This window comes from Sciurus vulgaris (assembly GCF_902686455.1).
Source record: "Sciurus vulgaris genome assembly, chromosome: X".
In the NCBI taxonomy this organism is placed as follows: domain Eukaryota; kingdom Metazoa; phylum Chordata; class Mammalia; order Rodentia; family Sciuridae; genus Sciurus; species Sciurus vulgaris.
The window spans coordinates 43,191,067-43,203,986 of NC_136471.1; the positions used below are offsets into that span (position 1 = coordinate 43,191,067).

At 35.1% G+C, this 12,920-nt stretch overlaps 1 protein-coding gene across 4 annotated transcripts in view; it reads right to left on the reverse strand.

Annotated features, from left to right (window-relative positions):
- The window catches only part of MID2 (midline 2), a 148,826-nt gene that overhangs the window by 71,596 nt on the left and 64,310 nt on the right, over window positions 1-12,920 (reverse strand). For 3 of the 4 annotated variants that reach the window (XM_079124409.1, XM_079124406.1, XM_079124407.1), the window contains 2 exons: window positions 4,626-4,753; window positions 2,961-3,194 (listed from right to left, as the gene is read on the reverse strand). In XM_079124409.1, coding sequence (XP_078980535.1) covers window positions 2,961-3,194; window positions 4,626-4,753 — 362 coding nt within the window. The remainder of the gene's footprint in view (window positions 1-2,960; window positions 3,195-4,625; window positions 4,754-12,920) is intronic. The other variant, XM_079124408.1, reaches the window with a different exon arrangement.

Consider the following 12,920-nt stretch of genomic DNA (forward strand, 5'->3'; position numbering starts at 1 on the left):
AAATGAAAGTTACATCTTTGTGGCAGTATGTTATAGATGGACTAGCAAGTCACAGGTTTTGTAATGCAAAACACAAAACTGAAATGGAGGAAGGATAATAGAATAATTGGGAAGACTAATGTCTGTTGGAATTCTCATTCAGCTAACACCATCATCTCTCTGAAACAGTATTGGTTATGATAATTGCAAATCTTAGAAGAGGTGGGAAGAAAGTTAAAAATGAAGGAAGTAAGTTGAAAAACAGAGAGAACTACTTCTCTAGACTTAAGCCTAACCATCAAGAAAGAAAACTTGTGGATAAAGAAAACATGAAAAGGCCTCAAGGGAAACTAGCTCTCAGAACTGGGGTTCAGTCCTCAGTGGCAGGCCTTACTGGTACCTTGAATTTTCATATTTATTTCTAATAAAATTGTTTTCCATTTCAATCAGAAATTTTGCTGCAGGGCACTCTGTCTTTATTCCAGTCCTATTGCACTTTTCTGTCAATGATTGCAGGAAGACATAAGAGTCAGGCTGGTAGGGAAAGCAAATATTTTAGAAGGTATTTGGATTCAAAAGGATTTTGGCACGCTGAAATGAGGGGTCAAAGCTAACCAGATTTTTTCTTCTGGTTGCAGTACTTGGGATTGAACCCCGGGGTACTGTACCACTGAGCCACATCCCCAACCACTTTTTTTTTTTTTATTTTGAGACAGGTTCTCATTAAGTTGCTGACAGTCTTTCAAAGTTGCTGAGGCTATCCTAGAACTTGCAATCCTCCTGCCTCAGACTCCCAAGCACTAGAATCACAGGCATGTACCACTGAACAAGTTTCAGATAAAATGTAATGAGATAAATGCAAGGTGTTGAGTTTTAGATATTCAATTTTATAGGAACAGGATTTGGACTATGTAGGGTTTTCAGTTGACTATATGCTCAGTTAAATCAGTAGTCAATGTGGCTGCCAAAACACAAAAAAATGGGGTATATATCAAAAGGAGAGTGACTCATGTACAAGAGAAATAATCCAGTGATCCTCTATGGTGACCACTTTCGGAGTATGGAAATTGCCTTTGTTACAGCACTTTTCGTAAACCACTTGGACAAACAAGAGAGTGTTAATAAAAAGGATATAAAGATGAGAAAGGGTCTGAAACCCTTGTTGTATGAGGAGCAATTGAAATAACTAATTATGTCTAGCCAAGAAAAGAGAAAATTTAGATGGAACATAGGAGTTACCTAAAATTATCTGATGAACTGGCATGTTAAAGATGGATTAGGTTTGTTAATAAGGCATAAAATGCCCAGACAGTACTATCTAGTAGATATTGTTTAATTCAAGGAGCATTAAGCTTGAACTCTGACAGGTTTGGTTTCCAATCTTGACTACATCATTTAATAACTCTGTGACCTTGGGCAACTCACTTATCTGGAGTGTCAGTTTCTTCATGTATGAAATAAAATCAATATAATCTATTTCATATGGCTACATAAGAACTCATGAGGACTAAACGAAATAATATATGCAGGAGTATTTATAAATGGCAATAATAATGTGCATAAAAATTATTATTATTGCCATTTATAAATATTATTAAAAATTATTATTTTTATTATTTACTAAGAGAAAGAAGGCCTCTTAAAAAGAAGTACTGATAATTATTTACAGCTGCATCAAATGGGCTGTTTTGTTAGAAGTGAGCTCCCCATCGCTGGCAATGCTCAAGCAGAGACAGAATGATAATTTTCTGGATGTCTGGCAGAAGAGAAGATCAGATTTCTGAGGTTCATTCCAACTCTAAGATGCTATAAGCCTATCACTATTAGAAATTATTCTCTAGATATTTCTTTACAAAGGAATACAAAGCCTTGAAAACAAAAGGTGACAACCTTTAGATCTTTGTCAATTTTTAAGCTTGCCCTCAACTCCCAGGAGATGACTGTTCTCCCCATATTAGGAAGTAGAAGCACAGATATTGGCTCTAAGACTTTCCAAGAACATGAAAGACAAGTACAGAAAAGTACGTCACTGAAGAAACGTCCAGGAACTCAGCTACATGAGCCAAGTGGCTTAGGCTGGAGCTGCACGAGGCAAGTGTTTTTAGTGTTCGACTCCCAACTGTCTTCTCATATTCCCTCTCCACTATTGTCACAAAACAGAATTCTACCCCAGAATTGTCACAAAACTGGAAAAAGAAGTTCAAAAGGAGGGCTTAGTGGGAAAAATTCCTCTCATGTTGGCCTGTGAAGTCAGACATAAATGAAAAGCACAAAGTTAAAAGAAAATATTAATTTGCAGCTATGGAGATGCAATCATAGGGTGGGGATCAGTCCCAGTCTTGAATCCAGCTTTAATTTTGCTTCTGTTTCTATTCCCCCATCAAGTACATTGAGGAGAATTTTCAGCTCAATGCCTGTTAACTGGCAATAGATCAATCAAGTTCCGACCGTGCCAGAAGGTGAAACTATCATACTAGGCGAGCTAAACAACTGCTTTATAGCATCTTTCATTTTGTGGCCCACTGACATGTTTTTATATTTACTGTAATTCTTCATGGAAAGGGAGATGGAATAAAGGGATGAGTGACAGAGGCAGGAGGCTTGTCACCATGTTCACTGATACAAATTAGTACAGCAAAGAAAGTGATAATCTTTCAACAAAACATTTTATCATGATAATGAAGTGGAAGAAGAGTCAGGGAAGGAGATGTTCAAACACATGGAACCAGTGATGATGGTTGCTTAGCTGTCCAGGAACAAATGCTGAGCAGTGCTCTCCTTAGGAGAGTGGAGTGCCATGGATTAGTTGAGCAAAGGCTAAGGATTACATAAACAAATGGGAGTGGCCCCAATGACTGCCCAGCAAGGAAATACACAACTTGCTTGTCACCCATAAATAAAGTTTTTGCAATGCCCTGCGGAGCTTACACTGTCTATGAAAGACTATACTAAACAACCTAACATGTCTTACAAACACTTGCCTCGTGGCGCCCCGGCCAATCTTGAGCAGCTTACTGCTTCCTTACATTTCCTTATCTCTGGCCACAGGCCCCAACTACACCATGACTTACTGATGAAGTTAGCCTGGCCAGTGAATATGGTGTACTGAAGCTCATAGGAGCTGATGCTGAACTCATCATCTGAGATCCAGTGGACTGTAATGGTGTCATGGGAGGCAGTACAGAGTTCCTCTCGGATGGATGGTGGGTTTGGGGCTGTAAAGAAAAGTAGAAAAGAAGGTAAGGAAAGCACATTCTCCCTTATTCAAGTTTGTAATCCTTACTCTTTCTGTCTAACTCAACATCTCTTGTAGAGATTTTTATTATTTTCTTTTGTGGTGCTGGGGATCCAACCCAAGGTCTTGTACATGCTAGGCAAACACTACCACTGAGCTATACCCAAGCCCTGGAGAGGTTTTCCTAGTAGAGAAGCTTAAGATTGCAAGAACCATGCAACCTGAAGCAAAGTGCTGAGAACTCAAGCTCTCCCAAAGTACTTTTGTTTCAAAGATGAAAATATTTTAGGCCAACATACAAGCATAAGTTATTATGATGATTGCCCCAGCTGTCTAGTCTGCCTGTAAACACATATGTAGGTATTAGAGCAAAGTAGCCACATGGTTTTCTTATTACATGGCTCTCAGCATATTTATTTCTATTTCAAAATGAGTTTTATTATGTATGTCTGACAGTATATTCAAATGCAAATCATTATGAGTTTCCCCATCTGTAAATGTGGATGCTATTTACCTTATAGATTTGTTGTGAGAATTATATAAAATTAATGTACAGTATCTGGCATAAAGTAGATGTTCAGCAAATGAAAGCTATGTTAATGTATTAACAAAATAACTATAAAGATAATGTTAGTGTGTGTGTGTATTTTTTTATGAAACAACCATTCAATAATCCTCAGTGTAAACAGCATTTTTAACAGGCTGGTTGCCTCCCTTATTTTCTTTTTTGTAGACGTTTATTATCCTTTATTTCAGACATTTTAACAATTGTACCCTGTCACATTTGACAGCTGTTTCTGATATGCAAAACCCATCTTGAAAACGAATCCTGAGTCCTAATAGCTCTGAGACTAGATATAATGCTTTAAAAAGGATTTACAAAATAAACATGGTAACTAAAATCAATGTTAGAGAGGATAATTCTCAGTAATGCTGAGATGGCTCATGCTTAAGGAAAAAAAATCAAAATCAAAATGGATCACATTTATTTAGTATCCCATATTTTTTAAAGTTGTCTGCAAGTCAGTTATCTCTTACATTTTTCTTCCTGATCTGTTGATTCCTAAGTTTGTTTAAAACCATTTGAGTAGGTCCTAAACAATATGGGACATTCTGTAATATTCCCTAATTCTTACCCTTATAACAATTAAAAATAGATGACTGATAGACTCATAAGGAGAAAGGGATCAGCAATTTCTTGTGTTTTACATTAAAGTATGGATGGCATATGCATTCTGACTCCAGAAATATTTGACAAATCATCTTTAATTTCTGTTACATGAACCAAAACACATTATATCTAAAAAGACTATAAAATATTTCCTTGTAAATATTGTCCTTTTCGGATCATTTTGAAGTAAAAGCTCAATGGAAAAATTAAAATGGGAAGGAAAGCACAGTACTTTCACACCTGTTAAATAGTCTAGCCCCTCCAACAATTTCTTTTCTCTAGAAAAATCTAAAGCAAAGTTTTCAAAGGCATCATTAAAATTGATGTCTGGAATCAGAACTTGAGAAGATGCAGTTGCCATAGCGACCCTGAAAAAAAAGGAAAAGAAAAGTTCATCAATATACATCAACATAGGTTTGCAACCTTCATCTAGTGTTTGATTTCTGGTTTAACGAGGTGAAAATAAGTGACTTGTAAGGCTTGATTTGTTAACTGAAACTATCATAGCTGTGCTTTTCTAACAGAAACCATTTCAATTTTAATCGTCAGGAACCAATTAAGAGTTATACCATATTTATTCACATATGTTCACCCCTCAAACATACTCCCCCATCCTGTCTTAATTTTGAGAAGTAAATACAGAATTTTTTCCCCTCTGCATCATTTTCCATCTGGCAGGCAGCATCAGAACTAGACCTCTGAAGGCTTGGTAAGAGCAGTTTGAGAAATCGTTTCCTCCCTCTCTATTTTTCATGCTAATCAACAGAACAACATGCTGGGTTAATACCTTACTGTAAATCCTGTCCTTTATTTGATCTTTTATAATATTTATGTTTCATTTTGTTGTTCTATATTGTATAATGCTACAGTAATTTTATTTTCCCAACTAATTCTAAGAGACTCAAGAATGAGGTTCATATTTTGTACTTCTTAATCTTCCATGGTCCCTAAAACAGTTTTGGAAACATGGTGAATAAATAATTATTGAATTAATAACTGAATTACCAGGAACAACAATACAATTACTAAGATTTATCTAGTGTTTAATATATATAGGGCACTTTTATGTACTCTACACGCATTATCTAATTCACTCCTTACCATAACACTGTGTAGTAGATGGTATTTCTATTTTGTAAGTAAGAAAACTGACACAATGAAAAACAAATTAACTAGGTCAAAATCACACAACCAATAAAGGTCAAAATATAATTGAGCCTATGTCCACCTGACTTTAAATTCTGTACCCAAAACCATTTATACTGCTCCTTTTTTAAAAAAAATTGTTTTACACACTTGAGCAAATTTTTTGTTTGTTTGTTTTTGGTACCAGGGATTGAACCTAGGGGTGCTTAACCACTGAGCCACATCTCCAGCCCTTTTTGTATTTTATTTAGAGACAGAGTCTCACTGAGTTGCTTAGGGTCTCGCTAAGTTGCTGAGGCTGGCTTTGAACTTGTGATCCTTCTGCCTCAGCCTCCCAAGCTGCTGGAATTACCGGCATATGCCACCTCGCCTGGTTACACGTGAGCAATTTTTAACCATGGTTCTCTATCAGAATTACCTGGGGGGTGCTTTTACCAAAATACACATGCTTAAGTTCTGTATTAGACCTTCTGAATCAAAGCCAATGAAGATCTTTGTGCATGCAAATGATAGGCTGGAAAGAAATATGCAGGTTAGAGTGGAAGAAAGAGGCATGACGTGTAGGAAGATAAGAAAGGAAATCTTTATGCGGAACCAATTGTAAAGGGATAGGGAGTTGAACAAACACATATCCTCATGCAGGTATGCACTCATACACATCTATAAATATCCCTTAGATGTTTGTGAAAATAGAGATATCTCGGGAATAAAGATTGGTATAAACAAATGAAATACTAACTCAGTACAATCTTAAGGCCTTACATTGAACAGCCAGTCTTCTAAGATTTGGTGAATAAGGAGACAACTCCTTAGGGTAAAAGTTCAGCCCAAAAAATGGTACATAAAATCTCTTCCTGGCCTCCCAAATCTTCTTTCTTTCTTCTGTCCATCCATCCATCCATCCATCCATCCATCCATCCATCCATCAATTCATCCGATACTTATTAAGCAAAACTAATGTGCAAAGGGATTCATCTACCAGGGACTTGGACTCTAAGGGAAATCTCCCCAGAGGAAGTCAACTTTGAGCAATCACCTACATGATGAATAGGAGTTAGCTAAGCAAAGGCAAGGTGGGTATGTGTATTCTTTCTTGCCTGAACACTGGAGAATGAGATAGTTATGCAGGGCCTTGTAGGGCTTCATGCTACAAATTTTGGCCTTCATCTTAAGACCAATGGGACCACTGAAGCATTTTAAGGAGAGGAGTGATTTGCTTGAATTTATGTTTTGAGAAGAGTACTATGACAATAGTAAATGAACTGGAAAAGAACAAAATTGGAAGCAGGTAGACTGAATTTTAAGGTGCTAGAAATAAATAGCAAGTAAAAAGTGGTAATGGGAGTTTAGACAACTAAAACAGAAAGAATTTACTCAAAAAATGTGAAAGCAAATGGACAATGAATATATTGAAAATCCAAACTACATGAGAAACTAAAGAAATATAAGTTGAAATGAGATAGCATGTAGCTTATAAATAACGATGATTTAGGGGCTTTTATCCCGGTCTAAAATACTTTTCTTAGGACTGAAATTGATAGACATTTTGAAGGTTCATTTAGCATTAAAAATTAAAATACTTTACAATGAAATATCCTTGACATCACAGTTCTTCATAAAAAATTTTAATAAGGAAATAATTTAGATCTATGCAGAGACACAACTACATGGGCACTCAACACGGCATGTGTAACCTAATTGTCTAACAATGGAGACTGAGTTAAACATCGTATCATTCATCAAAAGATGAAAATCACTAGATCATTGGTTTTACAACGATAGGAAAAAGTTTGTGATATGTTGTTTCAAATGTAGGATGTAATGCAGTATATAAAAATGACCATATGTTTGTGAAATATATATATATATACATATATATATATGTATTTATGTATATAACCACTAGAATGCTAACTTCCCAAATGTTAATGGTGGATGGAAGGTTAAGAATGAGTTAAAGTAATGCTGTGGGGTGTGGGTGTGCATGCCTATCTGTCTCTGTGTTTAAGCAAAACACAACATTCACATCTCATTGTAACCTCTCAAGGCATTGATCTGTATTAGGGATAATATAACAATTGCTATTTATAAGGGGAAAAGGACAGCTCTTTCAGCTAAAACTTCATTTTGTCTGAAGTCATGGTGCCTTAACACAATACAGGGAATAATGGTGGGGAAGAATTTCAGAACCTGGGAAAAATCAGTGAGAAAGATAATTAGGTTGGATAATTGATTCTTAAATCATACCACATAAACAGTCATCTATTCCACCTACACCACACACTATATTTGAACCTATGAAAAAAAGATTTACACAGAGAATTGGGAATCATCAACATGGTAATTGATGGTAATTCAATGGTAATTGCAGCTCGACAAGCTAATAGGTTTGCAAAGAGGAAAATGTATAGGGAGAGAAGGGAATATCCTAAAAACAGAATCAGGAAGAACAACAGCATTAAAGGAATAGATCAAGGGAGAGTTGCTCACAAAGGCAAAACAGATCACATAGGTACAAAAAGAAACTAGGGGAGTTCATGGAAGGTAAGGACTGAGCGATTTCAAGGAAAAATAGTCAGCAGATGAAGGTATCTTTCCTTGAGAAAAACTAAAGAACTAGAATATTTAGATTTCATAAAATTGTCTCTAAGCCATTTTAGTTAAAATCAAATGACCTCATAAAAACTAATTTAGATGAGAGTTCAATTCCTTAGAAAGTCATTTTAAAACTGAATACTGTTCTCTTCGTGCTTATGTCCCTAAATTAGCTAGGGTTGAAACAATTTACAATTTGTACCTAAGGAATTTGTATTAAACATACTTGGTAATTACAATTCTACTTACTGATTAACTTTTCAGCTCTTTTCAACTGGGATGGTTGTAAACTACAGAAAATTTCTTTATGTTCTACATCCAATCTATGAGCACTCTAATTACTTAAAATCATCTAGGTCATGATTTAAATTATTTTCATTTTTTCCATAAAATAAGCATTATTATTTCACACTCTGTTTTCTGAATTTATGAAAGAGTATAAAGCTTCCTTAAAATACATGTATATGTAAATTTATATTTTCTTAGAAACACAGATATTTGCAACCATTGCTTTTGAAAATATTATTACTGTGTATTCTCCATTTTATGATATGTTTTCATGAAGACTATGTTATACCATTGTCTTTGATTATTAGTGATAACCAATTGTAACTGCCTGTATGTACCATATTTGTGAATTAAAAAACACATAGATGAACTGTGGATAAAATGGAGTTTGCAAACAAAAACATGATCAAAAGAGAAAAATGCTACTTAGGGAGCAAGTAAGATGAAAGAGTAAGATGAAATAAATGATTGGCTATTATATTTAGCAGTAAGATCTTCTTTTGGTGACCTTTAAAAAAAAGCACTTTCAATAATATGGAAGTGGAAAGAAAAACAGAGTTGAAGAGTAAGTGGGAATGATTAAATATAGTGGTTTCAATACATGTTTTAGCTTTGCTTTCACGAAATCCCACTGAAATGACAAAGAATAAAGCATCATAAACCCACAAAGACAAAGAGAATGGAAAAAGTGCCAGTGATTAAGAGATTGTCAACATATGTTTGGAAGCTAGAAAGGAATGGATGTGTGGTAACCAACAACAGATCAGAAAAAGCTAGATCAGGAAGCCAACAACATCAAGCTGATTTAGTGCCACAAATTTGAAAGTTTGCATGAAGAACAGCTAGATCCCAGATTCACTCAATCAGAGACTGTCTTTTCCTCATCCTGGCAGGAGATGTGAGGTTTGTTTTATGCAGAGCCTTGACATTATACTAAAAGCAGTCTTAAAACTCTCAGTTCCCTTTCCTTGCTTGGCTCTCAGAATCCTGGCAGTCAGACTTATAACCTCCACCCATCAAAACAGGAGACTGGAGAATTTCTTCCAAGGGAAAATGACCTAAGAGAAAATGCCTATAGAATTGACACTTCAGGTCCCTCAATAAAAAAACTGGCACTCCACCTTGTATTACTACAGCAAAGTTCACCCAATAATGAATTGCCCCCATCTACTCAGAGCTTCCAGGTACCTTTTAGTGCTTAAATCATAAAAGGCAGCCAAAAACTTACCAGAAATTTAGAGTAGAACAGAAACCAAAACAAACTAATAGAGAAGAGAAACTTGGAAGACAGCAAGACAATGTAGGGTTTGGAAGGAAACTTAAAAATGAAAATATTCTCAGAAAGAGAAATAGTTTGAATCCACAAAGCAATAATGCTAAAAAGAAACATAAAAGACAAGAATAATGCTAAAAGTATCCAGAAAGGAAACTTGTACATAAAAATATGAATGCTGGAATTAAAATTTTAATAGAAAGATAGGAGAGAAGTTAAGGAAATAAAAACACTAAAATGAGAAGACAAAGTCATGGAAAAGAGGAAACCATATATATATGGTTTAATGCGTATATATACAGATATACATATAGATGTAGATATAGATATTTAATACCTTTATTTTGTTTATTTAGCTTTTCTATGTGGTTCCGTGGATCGAACCCAGTGCCTCATGCATACTAGGCAAGCGCTTTACCACTGAGCCACAACTCCAGATTCCAAAATATATTTTTAATCGGAGGAAAATCTAGGATGTCCGACACATGATTAATTAGAGTCCCAGAAATAGAGATGCAAGAGGATAGAGGGGAGGAAGATATTAGTGACTACTAAAATAAATTTTTCCGGATTCAAAGATCACTAGTCTTTAGACTGCAAAGACTCCCTGAGTTTACAGCAAAAATGAATAGTCAACGATGCATAACCAAGGCAAAACTTGGTGAAATTTTGGATAAACTGGGTTAAAGAAATTATTTTCATATATTTTTATTGGTATAAAGATATAATTTTAAAACCTTTTAGATTTTAGTCTAGAAGTATCATTTAAATTAATGTAATTCTAATTTAATTAGAATTTTAATTCTAGCAGTACCAGAAAATCATGGATTCATGAAACACTGTGTAAATTACTCAGAAGTATTTTGCTTCAGTAGTGAGGAAAAAGTGTTCTAGACTAGACACTTCTCTAATCTCATCTAATATTTACAATGCTGGGGATGGATCCCAGGGCCTTGCACAGGATAGGCAAGCATTCCACCACTAGTTATTCCCCCAGCGCTTCTCCTAACAAATCTAAAAATAAGACTCAAAAGGATCAAGCTATTTTTAAGTAACTTGAATGTGTCCCAAAACAAAGCTTACAAATTTTTATAAGAATTAAAAAAAAAAAAACAACCAACGAGATATAATTCACTAAGTTCAGCATCTGATAAAAAAATTACCAGACATGCAAAGAATCAAAGAAATACAACCCATCATGAAGACAAAATCAACTAACTGAAACTGACCCAGATCTGACACAGATGTTAGAATTAGCAATCAAAGACATTAAAATAGTTGTTACAATTGTATTCTGTATGTTCAAAAATTAGAGGAAAGTCTGAATACCTTAAGTAGATATTTTAGAAGATATTTTTAGAAAGACTCAAACTTCTAGAGATGAAAACTACAATATTTGAGGTGAAAAATACACTGGAGGGGGGTCAAGAGCAGATTAGTCATTATAAAATAAAAAGTTAATGAACTTGAAGAAATATCAGTGAAATACTGAGGAAAAAAAAAACTCCAAAAAAAAGGAAAAAAGAAAACAGCATCTTTAAACTATAGGACAACTTCAAGCACCCTAATATACATGTAGTTGGAATCCCTAAAATAGAAGAAGGAGGTGGTCTAAAAATATTTGAAAAAATAATAGGTAAAAATGTTACCAAATTTGCATGTCAATTAATATCTAAAATTGAAAAGAGAATTTAAAAATAGCAAGGGAAAGGGAAAGGGGTATGAAAAATGGTGGAATGAGACAGACATCATTACCCTATGTACATGTATGATTACACAAATGGTGTGAATCCGCATAGTGCACAACCATAGAAAGGAAATGATGTGCCCCATTTGTGTACAACAAATCAAAGTAAATAAATAAATAAATAGTTAAAAATAAAGGTAAAAAATAGCAAGGTAAGAATGCTATTTACAAATGTAAAGTTCATGCCAATTTAATAGATTTGAAATTGCTTGGCTTTGTTGAGAAAATGTAGATGATGATATAGACTCCATAGATCTCAATCCAGCTTCTGCCCCTTACTAGTTGGGTGATCTTAGGCAAGTTGCTTAACCTTTCTGAGCCTTGTTGTCTCATTTATAAAATGGAGATATTAGCAGTGTTTACCACATAAGGTTTTTAAATGTATTAGATCTTATAAAGAATTAGCATAGTTCCCAACACAAAGTAAGTTGTTATTGTTGTTTTTTTCTTCTTATTATTGTTGTTATAGATCAGAAATTAGAGATAAGAAAGATTGATATTTCTTTCAACGTGATTCAAAGTAATATTTTACTTTCCAATTATGTACAAGGTATCACTTGACATAAATATATTTTAAATATTAGGGTAAATTAATGGCAAGTAACTGGAAAGTCTTGCAAGTAGTTTAATGTGAAGGAAAGGAAAGGGATGAGTGACAGCTAGAAAGGATATGAGGAAAGGAAAGTTTCAGGGCTTTTGTTTTTGTTTTTAGGTAAGACAGACATCAGTGGATTTGAACATGGACGTGAAGTCAACTACAGAATGGCAGAAATCAAAGCTATGGAAAAAAAGAGGTCATGTGGTCAAAGGAAAAATGAAGGGACCTCTCTTCCATTACAAACAGAAGGATGGTAGAAGTAATAGATGTAGATGTAGATGTGTCCAGCACTTTCTTATAAAAAGTTGAGGAATTTATCATTTCATACCTATCAGTTTAAAAGTGGGTGGGTATTTGCTGAGCATAAGCAGAAAGGAGGCTGGGTTGGAATTTTGAGGTGGGTGCAAAAGATTTAAACTTGTCAGTGTGGAGATGAGTTAAAAAGGAAGTGAACTAAAGTAACACGATGAGAAGCCCAGGTCCGATGAGAAGCCATAAATTTGTGGTGCAATAGCACCAACCTCTTTGGCTATGTGGTTTTTCCAGTGAAGTTCTGCAACTCAAATACAGGCATGGAAAAGTTAAGAATAGTTGGAGTGATTTCAGAGTTTGGATTTTATCAGGTGGGTGTGATAAAACAATAATGTGCAATGGAATTGGGCAGATTGAAAAAAGTAGCTGAACCAGGCGTGGTGGCTCCCCCCGTAATCCCAGCGGCTTGAGAGGCTGAGGCAGGAGGATTGTGAGTTCAAATCCAGTCTCAGCAACTTCATGAGCGAGACTCTATGCACCTCAGCAAGACTCTGTCTCAAAATAAAAAACAAAATAGGGCTGGGAATGTGGCTCAGTGGTCGTGTGCTCCTGAGTTCAATCCTGGGTACCAAACAA